The following is an 18,863-nucleotide window of genomic DNA, read 5'->3' on the forward strand; positions in this document are numbered from 1 at the left end:
ATTTATTCGTATTCAAGGTTCCACAAGTCTCTTTCTTGTTCCTAATCCACTATTTTCACTCAGGAATTTCATTGTTTGTTGACATAGATGGGGATGGAAAATCAGGCACATGAAAAGATACCATGGATAAAATGTATCTGGAGAAGAATTTCCAGATTCACTAACAGGGTGTGTGTGTGTGCTGTGCATGAATGAAAAATAACAACAGTATAAAGACAAATAAGTTACACTGCTACTGGATTTGGAAGTTCGTGACTGAGTAGAGCTTTCAAGTCCAGATGCATTATGTCTGTATACCAGATGTTGCTTTCATGCCTTGACTGAGCACTGTGGAAGAGGCTCTTAAAACTACAAGATGTGTATTTAGTTTGAATCACCAGGGACAGTTCAATTACAAAATCCACTTTCTAGCCAACCATCTCAAAGGTGATACTTGACAATCAAAAGTGCAACCCTCACACGCAAACAATGTGGAAACCATAGTGCTTATTTAGGAGGAGATAAAAAATGATTTCTCTTTCCCGCCATTTCCATTCTTTATGTACAAAAATGGAAGGAAGAAGTTCCCTCCAAAGAAGAAAGGGTAAGTAAGGTGATGGACTATGTGGAATCAGCAAAGTTAACAGCCAAAATAAGAGAACTTAATGGTGATAGTTTTGTGGAAGTATGGAAGTCTTATTCGGATTACTGAAAGAAATGCTATAGTATGACGAATTCACAAGCAACAGAAGGAATTAGAGATTATTGTTATGGTATAAGACCCGGGTGCCACCTTGAAGAAAACATTAGGAAAGGCCAGGTAATTGAACTGAACCACATAATTGATCACATGACATGTGATTGATTTGAATGACTATGCCCATCAACTTTAGGGGGCAGCTCCCTCAAATATTTTATGGGGGGCAAAGACCCCCTTAGCCCCTAGGAGTTGGCTCCTATGGTATAAGAAATAAAAAATATGGTGCAGCAAAGGGGGAGAAATAAAAAATACCACCATGGGAAACGGGTTGGGAAGTCGACAAAACAAGAGACATTTATGTGTTGGAGTGTATATACAGGGCCAGATTTAGGTTTGATGAGGGCCTAAGCTACTGAAGGTAATGGGGCCCTTTATATGTCCAGCTGTCCTTTGTCAACAGCAAATTGTTGCTGTTTTTTCATAGCTGTCAACATTTCCCCCTTTTCAAGGGAAATTCCCTTATTCCGAATAGGATTCCTCGCAAGAAAAGGGAAAAGTTGACAGCTATGTGTATTTTGTGCTGAATATATGCTATATGGTAATTTAGATAGATAGATTCTTTATTGTCATTACACAAGTGCAACATTGCACAAGTGCAACGAAATTGGATCTAATTTATGGATCTAAGCCATTTGCACATAGCAAAATATGTATCAAAGTAAATTGTTGAACTGAAATACAATTAAGAAGAAGTAGATCATATTTTGGAAATATACATCCAGTTTTTTTTCCTTTAAATTTTTTTGGGGGACCCCCAAGAGAGTGGGACCCTAAGCTATAGTTTGTTTAGCTTATACCTAAATCCGGCACTGTGAAACTTTCGAAATGTAATAAAATATAACCTCGGGTGCGGGGAGGGGGGAGAGATTTCCTTCCCAGCTAGCCAGCGGCGTTGTCCATCGACCTCTCCAAAATAAAAAAAATGGGAAAGGAAACGGCCTGGAGAAAGAGGGCGCATGTTGCGAGACCTTCATCCATCCATCCATCCATCCACGCTGCCTGTGTCCCCTCCCACCAAAGGGGGTGAATGGTGGAAAAGAAAGGGGGAGAGAAGGAGCGAGAGCCGCCCTCCTCCACAGAGGCTGGGAAAGAGAAAGAGAAACACACGCCCAAGAGAGAGAGAGAGAGAGAGAGAGAGAGAGAAGGCGGACGGGCGCGCGCAAAGGCGAGGCGCGCCCCCTCCGCGCGCGGTTCCGCCTCCCGCCGCGGTTGCTGCTCTCTTTCGCCGGGAGCTGGCGGCGCGGGGGAGGCGGGAAGCTGCCATGTCCTCCCCCAAGAAAGGCTTCTACCGGCAGGAGATCACCAAGACCGCGTGGGAGGTGAGGGAGCGCTACCGGGAGCTGCAGGCGGTGGGATCCGGAGCCTACGGCGCCGTCTGGTGAGTCTGGAGCGGGGCGAGGGGAGGAAGGAGGACCCCGGGGTGCAGGGCGAGGGCGAGGAGGAGCAGCAGGCGAAGCAGCCCCGAAGGAAAGCGGGGCGAGGGGGGGGGGGAGGAGACTCTATCCAAGTTCCCCAGCGATCCCGGAGTCGCCGGAGGGGGAACAATGGGCGCCTCGCAACTTCTCTGCTTCCCCGCAGACTCTGGGAAAAGGGGGCTGGGGAGGTTTGCGCGCTGCTGGTGCTGCTGCTTGCGCGCTCCACACACAGCCTTCCCGTCTGCGCTCTCCGCTGCGCCTCGCCAATTCGCCGCGCGCCCGGTTCGGCGGAGGCGAGCGGACGCCGGATTCGAACCCAGCGCTTCGTACTTCTTCTGCTCGCCCGTCTGAAGGTTAAGAGCTGGGGAAGTGCAGGGGTCTGTGGTCGGATAAGCTTGTTTGGGGGAGAGAAATGCACATCTATACTGTGACCCACCCATACCCTCCAATATTTCACAAATGAAAATAGGGACGTCCTATTTAATCATAATCATAATATGCTTATTTATACCCTGTCCATCTGACTGGGCTGCCCCAGCCACTCTGGGCAGCTTCCAACATAATAATAATAATAATAGTAATAATAATAAAAACACATATAAAAACATAATCCTAGGGGGCCGAGGTCCCTTCACCGCCCTCTCCCCCTAAAATATTTGGGGGGGAGTGAAAGGGCATTGCCATTCAAATGCTGTGCATATTCCGTGTCATGTGATTGATGGAACCCCAATAATAATAATGATTTTATTTGCCACCCATCTGACTGGGTTGCCCCAGCCACTCTGGGCAGCTCTCAATGAAAAATAGTAAAAGCACAATACTAAAATACACACTAAAAACTTCTCTGAACGGGGCTGCCTTCAGGTGTCTTTGAAAAACGACCAAGCTGTTTACCTGTTTGACATCTGCTGAGAGGGCATTCTGCAGGGTGGGCGCAACTACGGAAAAACCCCTCTTGCCTGGTTCCCTGCACATCTTGAAGCCCACATCTATGCAATGTGGAAATGTGCGTGGAGAAATGTATCTTCTCCGCCGCCTTCTTTTTTTTCACTTTTATTGCCTTGCTTCCTGTGGTGTTAGAAACTTCCTGTTTAAGGGGGGGGGCGATAGGAAGCAAAATTTTACTCTTGGCAAATGGGTTTCCAGACATTGATATGGGTTCCTTCACAGAATTCTTTCATTTAAAAGGCCGCATGACGGAATTTGTGGACTTTCTGCCCCATTTGCCTTTCTAGGCTTCACCAGCCGATTCTCTGCTGATGTTAAAATGCCAATAACCTCAGACTGACAGGGAAGGAGGCTGGTATTTTATTGCCTGCAACAGGCTGTGTGAGGGCTGATCTCCTTACTACTGCACCTCTAGCATCGCTTGTGTTTCTGACACAGAAAGGTGTTGAGAGTAAAATAGAGGAGGCTGGCAGCTGTCAGATACAGAAGGATGCGCACAGGGAAGAACTGTTTGACACAGATAAGCTCCCTTTTGTTGAGTGCTATTCAAGCGTCTGGTCTTTGCAGCTCCTTCTGTTCCTCATATTCCACTGAGAATGGCTCTCAGGCTTGGTCATCCCTACATAAACAGTGGTGAAGTAATCTGCGGTGAGGTAGAGGGTATTTAACATGTAAGACAGGCGTTTTTTTCTCTCTCCTGTTGTTAGAATCCTTGTGCGGACTTGCCCCAAAATGTGGAATTGAAGTGTAGAGTTGGAATGAAGGAATCTCAACTGAAGCATCCATGGCAGATGGCCATCCAATCTCTGCTTAAAAACTCTCCACAGAAGGAGAGTCCACAACCCCCCGAAGGAAACGCTTCCACTGCCGAACAGCAATTCCTGTCAGAAAGTTCTCTCAGAAATAACATAAATATCTTAAATAATGCAGGTTTAACCCACCCCCCAGAATGTCAGGAACACAGGAAAGTGCCATATTTCTGAGTCAGGCCCACCCAGCTCAGTACTGTCTGCAGATTTGGAGGTGGGAGCATTTTCTCCACCCCCATCATTCAGCCCAGACACTGAGGTCCAGCGCCGATGGCCTTCTGGCAGTTCCCTCGTTGCGAGAAGCCAAGTTACAAGGAACCAGGCAGAGGGCCTTCTCGGTAGTGGCACCCGCCCTGTGAGACCGCCCTCCCACCAGATGTCAAAGAGAAAAAACAACTACAGTGGTACCTCGGGTTAAGTACTTAATTCGTTCCGGAGGTCCGTTCTTAACCTGAAACTGTTCTTAACCTGAAGCACCACTTTAGCTAATGGGGCCTCCTGCTGCCGCTGTGCGGCCGGAGCACAATTTCTGTTCTCATCCTGAAGCAAAGTTCTTAACCTGAGGTACTATTTCTGGGTTAGTGGAGTCTGTAACCTGAAGCGTATGTAACCTGAAGTGTATGTAACCCAAGGTACTACTGTACCAGACTTTAAGAAGATATCTGAAGGCAGCCCTGTTTAGGAAAGCTTTTAATGTTTAATAGATTATTGTATTTTAATATTCTGTTGAAAGCTGCCCAGAGTGGCTGGGGAAACCCAGCCAGATGGGTGGGGTATAAATAATATATTATTATTGTTGTTATTGTTATTGTTATTGTTATTATTCCAGCCTAACTGAAAAAGACAGGGATTGAACCTGGGACTCTCTGCATGGGCTCCACCTCTGAGCTGCAACCCTTCCTTTATGTGGTTTGTATGCTAATCCCCAGGACGCAGGTGGCGCTGTGGGTTAAACCACAGAGCCTAGGACTTGCAGATCAGAAGGTTGGCGGTTCGAATCCCTGTGACGGGGTGAGCTCCCATTGCTCGGTCCCTGCTCCTGCCAACCTAGCAGTTCAAAAGCACATCAAAGTGCAAGTAGATAAATAGGTACCACTCTGGCGGGAAGGTAAACGGTGTTTCCGTGCGCTGCTCTGGTTTGCATGCTAGCCACATGACCCAGAAGCTGTACTCCGGCTCCCTCGGCCAGTAAAGCGAGATGAGTGCCACAACCCCAGAGTCGGTCACGACTGGACCTAATGGTCCAGCGAGATGAGTGCCGCAACCCCAGAGTCGGTCACGACTGGACCTAATGGTCAGGGGTTCCCTTTACCTTTACCTATGCCAATCCCCACAAACGCCATAGCAATTGCAGGGGGGTCCAGGAGAATTACGCCAGTTGCATGTGAATGCTGCACCTCCTTTGGGTCTTGGGCACTGTATTGCCAGTGCTCACATTCTTCCTTTTCTCTCCGCTCTTGCCATTTCCATTTTGTGGCGAGGAAGAAGAATGAGAGAAACTAGTGGAGCCAAGACTATTTTCAGTCTGCCAGATATATCCACTTGGGCGGGCATAGGCAAACTCGGCCCTCCAGAGGTTTTGGGACTACACCTCCCATCCTCCCTAGCTCACAGGACCAGTGGTCAGGGGTGATGGGAATTGTAGTTCCAAAACATCTGGAGGGCTGAGTTTGCCTATGCCTGCACTTGCGGGTGGGGCATGGAATAGGAACAGAGAAACTAATGGTAAGGAACAGAATAGCTCTGGCTGTGTTTCGAGGTCTGTTTGATGACGGTGTTTGGCACTCGCGGGATCACTTTTGAAGGACAATCGTGAGCAGTTGAATCAGTATTACAGAAGCAATAATATAAGCATATATTTATGCTTAGTAAAGGTAAAGGGACCCCTGACCATTAGGTCCAGTCGTGACCAACTCTGGGGTTGCGGTGCTCATCTCATTTTATTGGCCGAGGGAGCCAGCGTACAGGTTCCAGGTCGTGTGGCCAGCATGACTAAGCCACTTCTGGCGAACCAGAGCAGCGCACAGAAATGCCGTTTACCTTCCCGCCGGAGCAGTACCTATTTATCTACTTGCACTTTGACGTGCTTTCGAAGTGCTAGGTTGGCAGGAGCAGGGACCGAACAACAGGAGCTCACCCCGTTGCGGGGATTCGAACCACCAACCTGATGGGCAAGTCCTAGGCTCTGTGGTTTAACCCACAGCACCACCCGCTTCCCATATTTATGCATACGATGGTACCTCGGGTTAAGTACTTAATTCGTTCTGGAGGTCCGTACTTAACCTGAAACTGTTCTTAACCTGAAGCACCACTTTAGCTAATGGGGCCTCCTGCTGCCGCCGCACCACCAGAGCACAATTTCTGTTCTCATCCTGAAGCAAAGTTCTTAACCTGAAGCACTATTTCTGGGCTAGCGGAGTCAGTAACCTGAAGCGTATGTAACCTGAAGCATATGTAACCCGAGGTATCACTGTATTATTATTATTATTTTGGGATAGCTCACTCTGTAGAGAAGGAGACGTTTATAGTCTCAGGGTCGTAGGTTAAAGCCCCAAGCTGGGCAAAAAGATTGCAGGGGGTTGGACTAGATGACCCTTCCAATTCTTCAATTTGATGATCTATGATTTGTTTTTGTTGTTATTATTATTATTATTATTATTATTGTTATTATTGCGTATAACATTCCCAGAGACAAATCCGTCATCAGGGTCCTAAATGACAATGGGTTTTTCTGTTGCAGTGTAATATTATTTACATTGATGTATTTGCAGGACCGTTTTGGTTACTGGTTCTGTCTCTAAGTCAGAAGCTCCCAAGTTTAGTCCCTGGCTCCAGTTGGTAGGACTGCCGCCAACCACCATATATTGGGTTTGATGCACCAAAGGTCTGACTCCGTAAAAGACAACTTCCTGTGTTCAAAACAGGCATCTGAATTAGTCCTTTAAAAAAGTGTTCACTTAAGCTTTACCCATCTTGAATATTTACCATTATGGTTCCTTAGCCACGCGTCTTAGTTCCTTTCCATATGCTGACATTTTCTAGGAGTGCCCCTGGGTCCATTTTTCACATACCGGGTGTTAACCTTCGCTATTTTTATGTCTGTTTTGCGTCGCACCTTAATTTACAAGCTGGGATGACCTTCAGTGACAATGTTGTCTCCTGCCTACCACCACAGCTGTTTTTCTCATCTCCTGGCCCCCCAACACAGCAGTCCTGAGATAGGAAATGTGGTTCTTAGAGGGATATAACCTTACATCTAGCCTCATGTGTTTCATCATCTGAAACATCATCATAAAATGCTGGAACTGCCATAGTGATTTAAGATGTTCCTGTCTTATCCTCACAACTGTAATTCAACTGCAATTTAGCCTGTTGCAAGTGTGAAGGACCTGAGGGCCTGCAGATGTTGTTGGACTACAACTCCCATCATCCCTGACCATTGGCTATGCTTGCTAGAGCTGATGGGAGTTGGAATCCAGCGACAGCTGGATGGCCACATGTTCCCCATCCTTGTCTACATAGTCTTGGACTCACTGTGACTGGGGGCAGTGAGATGAAACTGCTGTGCCTTTCTGGGTAGAACACATAGAGATGGGATTCATCCTTCGTGTGCAGGTCCCAGGTTTTCCATTTGAAAAGATTCAGGTGGCAGGTATTGGGGAATATTTCTGTTTGAGATCCAGAGAGCCTATTTCCATTAGAGTAGTGCTGTGGGTTAAACCACAGAGCCTAGGACTTGTCGATCAGAAGATTGGCGGTTCGAATCCCTGCGACGGGGTGAGCTCCCATTGCTCGGTCCCTACTCCTGCCAACCTAGGAGTTCGAAAGCACATCAAAGTGCAAGTAGATAAATAGGTACCACTCTGGCGGGAAGGTAAACGGCGTATCCGTGCGCTGCTCTGGTTCGCCAGAAGCGGCTTAGTCATGCTGGCCACATGACCCAAAAGCTGTACACCGGCTCCCTCGGCCAATAAAGCAAGATGAGCGTCGCAACCCCAGAGTCGATCACGACTGGACCTAATGATCAGGGATCCCTTTACCTTTAAGGACACAGGAAGAGTTCTACTGGAACAGACAAGTCCTGTCTATTCAGAATTCTCTCCCAACTACCTAAGGTAAAGGTAGAGGACCCCTGGAAAGTTGAGTGCAATCAAAGCCAACTATGGGTTTGCGGCGCTCATCTCGCTTTCAGGCCGAGGGAGCCGGCGTTTGTCCACATACAGCTTTCCGGGTCATGTGGCCAGCATGAATAAACCACTTCTGGCACAACAGAACACCGTGATGGAAACCAGAGCATGCAAGAACTGCATTTACCTTCCCACAGCAGCGGTGCCTATTTATCCACTTGCACTGGCGTGCTTTCAAACTGCTAGGTTGGCAGGAGCTGGGACAGAGCAACGGGAGCTCACTCTGTTGCGGGGATTCGAACCGCTGACCTTCCAATCGGCAAGCCCAAGAGGCTCAGTGGTTCAGACCACAGCACCACCTATGGAAAGACCACAAGGGGATGTATAACCTCTGTTGTTCTTTAAGGGAATATGTTATTATCATGTAAATATACGGACAGGAATTTATAAAATGGCAGCTGATGGATAATGAAAAAGGGAAAAATAATAATTAAATAATAATAATTGTTAATTGTATATAAGGAATGAAATATGAATTACAGTGGTACCTCGGGTTAAGAACTTAATTCGTTCTGGAGGTCTATTCTTAACCTGAAACTGTTCTTAACCTGAAGCACCACTTTATTGGGCCTCCCGCTGCTGCCGCAAGATTTCTGTTCTCATCCTGAAGCAAAGTTCTTAACCCGAGGTACTATTTCTGGGTTAACGGAGTCTGTAACCTGAAGCGTATGTAACCCAAGGTACCACTGTAGAAATAAATATGTAATATCAAGCAGCATCGGGGGAAAGTAGGCATGTATCTAGGACAAAGAGCAGGAAGTCAACTTTGGGGGGAAATTGTATTAGATTTCATGTAGCTTGGCAATGATTTGTGAAAAATTTGGAAAACTAATAAATATTATTTGGCAAAAGAAAACAAACCCCACGAGCTGGACATGATACTTGGCTAGATATAAAAAATAATATGTCCAGGAATGAGGCAGCTTTCAGTATTACAATACATTTCTGAAACTGCCTGCCCATGCTCTTAACTTACGAGCAAGCTAACTACCATGCCACAGTTTGGATTTGGATTTGATATCCCGCTTTATCACTACCCGAAGGAGTCTCAAAGCAGCTCACATTCTCCTTTCCCTTCCTCCCCCACAACAAACATGCTGTGAGGTGAGTGGGGCTGAGAGACTTCAGAGAAGTGTGACTGGCCCAAGGTCACCCAGCAGCTGCATGTGGAGGAGCGGGGAATCGAACCCAGTTCACCAGATTACGAGTCTACTGTTCTTAACCACTACACCACACTGGCTTTCAGTTAAATTTGCTGAGTTCTGAAAGCAAGTTTGAAGGGAGCCACATGCACACATATCCATCCTTTTCCACTCTCACATACCCACCCTCCTGTTGAAATGCACACACGGCTTGGCAGGCGTTGGGAACACACAGAAACTGAATTTTGTCGCCCTTGCTTGGGTGCTGTTATACGGCATATTCCTTATCTGCGTCAATAAACGCGCTTTGTCTCTTTCCCAGGATGCAGCTATACCCTTTCGCCTAGCTTCTGATTCATGGAATTTCTGTTCTCTGTTTCCTTTAAGCTCAGCTATTGACAGGAAAAATGGAACAAAAGTGGCTATTAAGAAGTTGTACCGTCCATTTCAATCGGAACTTTTTGCCAAGCGAGCCTATCGGGAATTGCGTCTCCTGAAGCACATGAAGCATGAAAATGTGAGTATAAAGGCACTAACAAACCTCTCTTCCTCCACTCTTCCCCCACATTTTAGGAAGTTAGCTGTTGCGCACTGTGACGGAGTTGCATGGCTTTAAATTCAAATTATTTCAAATGTGTTCATACGCACCTGGATTTTTCTATAAAGAAAAACCCGGATGGTTGTCATATGAAATCTGATGTATGTTTGTAATTTTATTTCTCAGCAAGCCGAATGATTGCAATAAAACCTATGAGTGGCTTTCAAAAAACAAAAGAACATTGAAGTTAAAACATTCAAAAGATGAAAACATTCAAAAGATAATTAAAATCCATGGTAAACAAAGGATTAAAACACATTTGCAAGTATGTAAATAATAATAATAATGCCAAGATGCCAATATTATATGTCCAGAAATTGCTGTTCCTATCCTGGCCATCCCCATGCGTCTTATTTATGCATATGAGCACATATGCACAATGTTTCTTCATATAATCCTGCCATTATATCAGTGAATGTGTCCTCTGTTTTGTTTCAGACTTGCTATTGTTATCGTTTGCAACTTTAATTAAACTCTTATTAGCAGCTGTTTGCAACAGTCTTCCATGTTGTGCAATTATCATAATGCAAAATATACTTAACTGTTACAAGTGAGTGTAATATATGTGAATATATCATCACAGTAATATTAAGGGCAGTTCACACGCAAAAATGACGCAAAAAATTAGAAACCAAAAAAATACAAAGTTTATTAGCGATTGGAATAAATTTATGGTATATATTGAAGGAAACCATAGAAACTTAAAAACTACAGCAGGTCTGATATAAACCTTACGATGCGCAAACCATTAACAATTATTAGCTGCAGAAAAAAAGAAAGAATTTTTATCAAAAAGCCCGAAATTGGGAGGGAAGGAGGTCAATAGGTGTGTAGAGGAAAGATCTAAGTATCTAAAGATATAAAGATTTAAGGAATAAGACAAAGAACTGTAACGGAAATTGATGTTATTTTTGTGTTATGTATGGATATATTTTTTTCTTTTCTTTCTTTTTTCTGAAACTGTTGTTTTGTTTTTTTCTTTTGGTTATTTAAGTGAAAAAGGGCAGTTCACACAATAAATTGCTTTCTATATGCAGCAGCTTGGATGATGATGATGATGATGATAACAACAACAACAACAACAACAACAACAATAATTTATTTATACCCCACCCATCTGGCTGGGTTTCCCCAGCCACCCTGGGCAGCTTCCAACAAAATATTAAAATACAATAGTCTATTAAACATTAAAAGCTTCCCTAAACAGCGCTGCCTTCCGATGTCTTCTAAGCCTTCAGATGTCTGTGAAAGTGTGATCCTAAACAAGTTTACCTAGAAAGGCCCATTGAGTTCAATCAAGCTTACTCCCATGTAGCCCTGATAAGTTAAATCCAAAAAGTTCACAATAGCAATGTTTCCTCCTCACCCCTGGACCCCAAAGCACTCCATGAAGATCCTCTCTGGGAAGTTGAGTGGGGGCCACCTAAAAATATGGGAAGGTCAGACGCTGGAGGTGGAGGGCGAGAATGGGAAACATTTCTTTCTTGAACTTCCTAAAGGCTGAAATCTTACGCATGGGACTGGCAGCAATCCCTGTGACCATGGTGCTCTTTATATTTACCAATGTGAGAGCATGCGCAGAAGCGTCAAGATAAGGATAAAAATGTAATTTGTGGTCCACCTTTGAGAGCAAAAGAAGAAGGTAAGAGCTTTAGCAGAAGGACTGTGAGTTAAATTTAAGTTGATATTTTGACAGTCTTGAAATCTCAAGAGAGATAAGAGGTATCGTAAGAGCACATTAGGAGGAAGAGGTCAGCGCAAATGCTGACAGAAGATGTATGAGTATATTAGTCTGTGCACATGTTTTTTTGCCCCATCTGGAGATTACGTTTCGGTGGGGAAAATATCATATGTGAACAGACACTGTGTTTTGAAAGGGATGGAGATGGAATGTTAAAGATAATGTAGAATTAATGTAAAGGGAGAAGGGAGTTAAGTAAATTAATACCACAATTTTTGTTAGGATTTAAAATACAAACTGAGTTAAAACAGTTGTCTCAGTCCAGAAGAATAATGAATATACTTCTGTATCACTAAAATTCTGCCCCTTTGCAGCTGATTTCTTGGCAGATTTGCTTGGGACTTATCCCAAACTAAGCATGCATAGGATTGGAACCTGATTTCTTATCCTAAATATTGGGGAAAGGTTGATATAATTAAAAGTCAGAAGTATTACCGTCAAGTCCTTTGGACGCTTACTTGGAAATTATGCCCACATTTCAGTAGGACTTCCCATCTAGGCTTTAAACATACTTAGGTCAACTATGTTTCAACTTTTATTTGAAAGTTATTCAATTAATTTCTGTCATATAATGTTTAACGAGGCTTTTTATTGATCATGTTACTGATAAATACTGTATCTTCAAGCTGTTTAGGTTTGGGGTCTCGTCAGGTACTTGTTAACACGTAGATTACTCTGTGGAGTACAGCATTGTACAACAGGGTACAGTGGCCCCATCTGCATTTAAAGCAGTTTCATACCACTTTAAACATGCATGGTTTTCCCCAAAACAGTCTGGAAAGTGTAAATAGTTAAGGGTGTTGAGAGTTGTTAGTAAAGGTAAAGGTACCCCTGCCCGTACGGGCCAGTCGTGTCCGACTCTGAGGTTGCGTGCTTATCTCGCTTAAGAGGCCAGGAGGCAGCGCTGTCCGCAGACACTTCCGGGTCACGTGGCCAGCATGACGAAGCTGCTCTGGCAAGCCAGCACCAGCACAGCGCACGGAAACACCGTTACCTTCCCGCTATAAAGCGGTACCTATTTATCTACTTGCACTTGGGGGTGCTTTCGAACTGCTAGGTGGGCAGGAGCTGGGACCGAATGACGGGAGCTCACCCTGCTGCGGGGATTCGAACCACCGACCATGCGATCGGCAAGTCCTAGGCACTGAGGTTTTACCCAGAGAGCCACCCGCGTCCCTGAGAGTTGTTAGGTGACTCCTATTCCCCTCACGGAGCTACAATTCTCCCAAGGGAATTCTCCCTAAACGGCCTCAGCTCAGTATACCTGAAGGAGCGTCTCCCCCCCATCATTCAGCCCGGACACTGAGGTCCAGCTCTGAGGGCCTTCTGGAAGTGCCCTCCCTGCCAGAAGTAAGCTTACAGCAGGCATAGGCAAACTCGGCCCTCCAGATATTTTTGGGACTACAATTCCCATCATCCTTGACCACTGGTCCTGTTAGCTAGGGATGATGGGAGTTGTAGTCCCAAAACATCTGGAGGGGCCGAGTTTGCCTATGCCTGAGTTACAGGGAACCAGGCAGAAGGCCTTCTCGGTAGTGGCACCCGCCCTGTGGAATGCCCTCCCACCAGATGTCAAGGAGATAAATACAGTTTTTAGAAGACACCTGAAGGCATCTCTACATAGGGAAGATTTTTTTAAAAACATTTGTTTTATTATGGTTTTATGTTCATTGGAAGCCACCCAGAGTATCAGATGGGCAGGGTACAAGAAATAATAATAATAAAAATTATTATTATTGGAGTTTCCTGGAAAGAGGAATTGATTGCCAAATGAATTTGGAAATCGGAGCTCTGTGAGGGAAATAAGGGTCTCCTAACAACTCTTAGAAGCTACATTTCCCAGGATTATTTAAATGTATAATGCAAATGTTTGTGCTCAAAACAACAATAAGAATACCACACTGTTACAAAAAAAACCCCAAACTCTGCTAAAATTGTTAATAAACACTGTTTCCGGTAAAGAAATGAATTGTATCTTGTCAGGATTATGCACTGGAAAAGCAGCAACCTGGGCAGATCTTGGGAAAAAGAGATACTAGCTGAGGGGGAAAAAGAACCACAGCAAAAATAGTGACCCTTAGGGCAGTGTTTCCCAACCTTGGGTCTCCAGCTGTATTTGAACTACAATTCCCATCATCCCTAACCACTGCCCTTGCTAGCTAGGGATGATGGGAGTTGTAGTCCAAAATCAGCTGGAGACCCAAGGTTGGGAAAGACTGCCTTAGGGATTATTGCTAGCAAACAGCGTCTGTGATTGAGCAGGATGAACCACATGAATGGGGATACTGAAACTCATCATTGTAATCCTATTTGCTCTTGCTATCAACATGCAATAGGTTTTCTAGGATTCCTGTAGACAGAGTCAACAGGAAATGGGGACGTGGCAAGAAAATTTACGATCATTCTGCTGACTAACGGAATGAAAATTGCAGCCAATGAAAGAGCTATTTTGGAGTGACTATATAATTGGATTGCTGAGGTCAAGAAAATTTGAAATAAGTGGCTGTAGTGATGCTTACAGTGCCATACAAATTAAGGCAATACAGATAACTCTAAATGTTTTTGTAAGCAGCACTGTAGAAATGCAACATGTTGTGAAATTTAAAACCTGCAAGTTGGGGTGGTTTTGGTAAGGCAAAAACTATTGATGATATTCCATGTCTGCCAAGGCAACTTGGCTTCACTGATCTGTGGTTTTTGATGCATAACATCAAAAGATGAGATCCGTAAAACATCAGAGAGATGCCCTCATTATGTTTCAGTTCATTCAGAATCTGAGAGTGCAGTTGACATAGCACATCTTGCTTCAAAATACATTTGCTGTATAAAAATATAGTGCGTTGGTTTTCAAATAAGCTTGTCAAGCAATAGTAAACAACATATATATATATATGTTGAAAATCTACGAAAGCAAATATATATATATATATATATATATATATATATATATATATCTCAAATGCAGCAGTTTCATTTTAGGAAAAGCGGGTGTTTTTACTGTGCCTCTTCAGTGAAGTACAGTCTTCTTTCTCTTCCCACCTTCACCAGCTATGTAATGGATCGAAATAATCAGAGATTGTGGGTTATATGTCCTGGTTTGGCTAAAGTGCTATACCATTTAGTACTACATGAATGAGCCTTGCAGTTGTTCGTTCCCATCTCCTCCAGCAGTGATTCTGCAAGGGGGAGACTGGCGGTTTTTGCTTTCGTTTTCAATTAACCACAATTTTAGTGTTATACTCAAACCCTGAATTGTGGTTCATCTTAATTACAGTTTCTTGAAAGAAGCCAGCTTCATAAATCACAATTTGAAGTTTATTTGTTTCAGTAAACTATAGTTAACCATAACTGTGGCTTATCTGCGTTGGAACAAATTGAAAGTCTCCCATCGGTCTCATAACTACATCAGAGAGGAGAAGGGAAGCAGCAACTGAAAAGCATGAGACTTGCTCACATAATACGAAACCAAACATATCCTATGCTTCTACCACACTAGTCTTGAGAGCCCCTCAAGCCTCAGGTTGTTGGGGAACTATGGTGAGGCGGTAGAAACCTCCATTCTGCAATCACAACTTGTTCTGGGCTGTTGGGATCCAGCCCTCTATATCTGTTACATATAGAATTACTGATATACAGTGGTACCTTGGTTCTCAAACTTAATCCGTTCCGGAAGTCCGTTCCAAAACCAAAGCATTCCAAAACCAAGGCGCGCTTTCCCATAGAAAGTAATGCAAAGTGGATTAATCCGTTCCAGACCTTTAAAAACAACCCCAAAACGGCAATTTAACATGAATTTTACTATCTAATGAGACCATTGATCCATAAAATGAAATAAATAAACAATGTACTGCAGTCACACAATCAATCAATCAATCAATCAATCAATCAGTAGCTGAACACAGTCACACACACAAAAAGAGCTGCAAAAACAAGAACACAAAATAAATAGCAAAAACAAACAGACCTCAGTGTAACACTCAAAACAGAAGTGTGGCTCTCAGATCGGAAGTTAACACTCAAAACGGAGCACATTCGGCTTCCAAAAAGAGTTCGCAATCCGGAACACTTACTTCCGGGTTTGCAGTGTTTGGGTTCCAAGTTGTTTGAGTACCAAGGCGTTTGAGAACCAAGGTACCACTGTACCACCATTTATTTCAGCGTTTCTCTTGCGAATAAAAACTTGCATGGGGTGATATTGTTGTTGTTGTACCTTCTCATCCATCCCTTTTTGTGATTGTTAAATGCCAGGGTTTTTAATTATTCCCCTCCCCCTTTCATAGGTGATTGGACTACTAGATGTCTTCACACCAGATGTGTCCCTGGATAAATTTAATGACTTGTAAGTTTACAATTCTCTTGAAAAGTTTGGATGATATATAAATATTTGTATTTTATTTCCAAGAGGACTGGTTCCTTTGTGGCCCTTTGGCAGTCACTGTGATATAAAAGCTAGATTCTGACTTAATTTGCTTTAAAGTGTATCTGTAGAATTACTGTCTTCCTTAAGTAAAAACAGCTGGGCCTGATTTATGCATTAGCAGGAGCACCATGGCAACTACCTTTCCACACAAGTATGTACTAACATTTGTCATGTTAAGGACTCGTAAGGTGTGTTAGCTGACCTGATTTGTACATTAAAAAGTCTATTGGAGTTTTTCACAAGTCAAGAGTAAAGCTTACTTTGTTTTGTTTTTTTTTGTTTTGTTTTGTTTTAATAATATTTATTCAGAATTTGAGAATTACAAAAAGAAAAAAGAAAAATACAAAAAACAGAAAAATATAAAGAAAAAATACAATCATTGAAAAAGAAAAAAAAAGATTAAACCTTAACTTTCTTCCTTTACTTATTTCCTTGACCTCCTCACACCTCCCATTTTTGTATTCTAGTTCAAATTGTTATATCAGCAAATCCTTCCAACCTTGTTTTTAACTTAATAATTTGTCTTAATATATTATTATTTTACATTCTCTCTTTCATCAATTTCATCAATTCATTTTTACTTAATCCTTTATATCATTTCTACCAAAACCATATAATTTTCCAGCATCTTTCTAACAATCCTTAATTTTACAATATTTTTGAAGAACTACTTTAATTTTTTTCCAATCTTCTTCCACCGACTCTTCTCCTTGGTCCCGGATTCTGCCAGTCATCTCAGCCAATTCCATATATTCCATCACCTTCGTCTGTAAGAGTAAAGCTGACTTTGAATAAGTGGAAGTATGTTACTTCTGCCTGCTATTGCAGCTGGTAGAGGAATTTCAGCTCCACTACATTACAGTGGTGCCTCCGGTTGCAGACAGGATCCATTCCGGAGGTCCAGCCAGATCCCAAGGTTTTCGCAACCAGAGGACCGCTTCTGTGCATGCGTGCGCACCAAAACCCAGTAAAATACTTCCGGGTTTGCCACTTACGTATCCCGTTCTCATGTTGCCACCCTCCGGACCTCTTTAGGAGGAGGCACACGTACGAGGGCCTCAGAAGATGATCTCAGGGTCCTGGTAGGTTCATATGGAAAGAGACAGTCCTTGAGGTCTTGCGGTCCTGAGCCATTTAAGGCTCTACAGTGGTACCTCTGGTTATGTACTTAATTTGTTCCAAGGATAAAAAGTTAGGATTCCAGGTGGAGAAATCGAAGTTGGAAACAGAATTGTTAGAACCTAAGACTAAAGTACTTTCAAGAATGTATAACTTGCTGTTGAAATGGAATACACAAGATGAAATGGTTAAGTCGGCCATGATAAAGTGGGCACAGGATATTGGGCATAATATTATGTTTGAGGATTGGGAAAGGTTGTGGACCACGGGGATGAACTTCACGGCATGTAATGCTCTGAAGGAAAATGTAATGAAAATGATATATAGGTGGTACATGACCCCAGTTAAACTAGCCAAAATATGCCATGTGCCAGACAACAAATGTTGGAAATGTAAGGAAAATGAAGGAACATTCTTTCACCTCTGGTGGACTTGTCCCAGGGTGAAGGTCTTCTGGGAAATGATATATAATGAGCTGAAAAAGGTATTTAAGTATACCTTCCTTAAGAAACCAGAGGCCTTCCTCCTGGGCATTGTCGGCCAGATGGTGCCAAAGAAGGACCGAACATTCTTTTTGTACGCAACAGCAGCAGCAAGGATACTTATCGCCAAGAAGTGGAAAACTCAAGATCTACCCACTCTGGAAGAATGGCAGATGCAGCTGATGGACTATATGCAACTGGCTGAGATGACTGGCAGAATTCGAGACCTGGGAGAAGAGAGGTTTGAAGAAGATTGGAGGAAATTTAAGATTTATTTACAAAAATATTGTGATTTGGTGGAAAGTTAAGTAGGATGTTTGATCATAAATAATTGGCCACCACAAAATCGGATCGAAATGGGATGTAAAGTGAGATTAAGAGAAATTAATTTACAGAGGATTATATTTAAATAAGTGGTTATAAAACTTGCAAATTAGATGATAAATTGCTGGGAAAAATTTATGATGATGAAAATGGCAGCGGGAGATGTGAGGAAGTCCAAAGAAGTCATGAAACTCTGTTGAGATAAAAGAAAGGTTGTTTATTTTTGTACTTTATTTTGTAAAAACCCCTAATAAAAATTTATTAAAAAATAAAAAAAAAAAAAAATTTGTTCCAGAGGTCCGTTCTTAACCTGAAACTGTTCTTAACCTGAAGCACCACTTTAATAATAATAATAATAATAATAATAATAATAATAATAATAATAAATTTTATTTATACCCCGCCCTTCCCAGCCAAGACCGGGCTCAGAGCAGCTAACAACCAATAATAAAAACAAGTTGATTAAAATACAATTTAAAAAACAATATTAAAATACAACATTAAAACATTAGGATGCAGGTTCTTCACAGGAGGAGAAAGGAAAAAGAAAGAGGGGGAGGGAATCAAACTGATTCTAAGCCAAAGGCCAGACGGAACAACTCTGTCTTACAGGCCCTGCGGAAAGAAATCGGATCCTGCAGGGCCCTGCTCTCATGAGACAGAGCGTTCCACCAGGCAGGAGCCAGTGTTGAAAAGGCCCTGGCTCTGGTTGAGGTTGATCTAACTTTCTTAGGGCCCGGGACCTCTAGGGTGTTGCTATTTATGGACCTTAAGGTCCTCCGTGGGGCATACTGAGAGATGTGGTCCCGTAGGTACAAGGACTTTAGCTAATGGGGCCTGCTGCGCCACCGCCACGTGATTTCTGTTCTTTTTTTAAAAAAAATAATTTTTATTAACTGACCAATCAAATCAAATCAAATCACATCACATAAATTCCGA

General features: G+C 43.1%; 1 protein-coding gene and 1 long non-coding RNA gene across 2 annotated transcripts in view; one reads left to right on the plus strand and one right to left on the minus strand.

Moving 5' to 3' along the window:
• Positions 1-18,863, minus strand: part of LOC310825732 — a 240,438-nt gene that overhangs the window by 137,658 nt on the left and 83,917 nt on the right. The window lies entirely within an intron of this gene.
• Positions 1,813-18,863, plus strand: part of MAPK12 (mitogen-activated protein kinase 12) — a 46,029-nt gene continuing 28,978 nt past the window's right edge. Inside the window, exons 1-3 of the mRNA XM_083699368.1 lie at positions 1,813-2,117; positions 9,628-9,757; positions 15,860-15,918. Of these exons, the coding sequence (XP_083555494.1) occupies positions 2,002-2,117; positions 9,628-9,757; positions 15,860-15,918 (305 nt within the window). The 5' untranslated portion in view covers positions 1,813-2,001. The remainder of the gene's footprint in view (positions 2,118-9,627; positions 9,758-15,859; positions 15,919-18,863) is intronic.

The sequence above is a fragment of the Podarcis gaigeae genome, assembly GCF_964106915.1.
Source record: "Podarcis gaigeae genome assembly, chromosome: 10".
NCBI lineage: Eukaryota > Metazoa > Chordata > Lepidosauria > Squamata > Lacertidae > Podarcis > Podarcis gaigeae.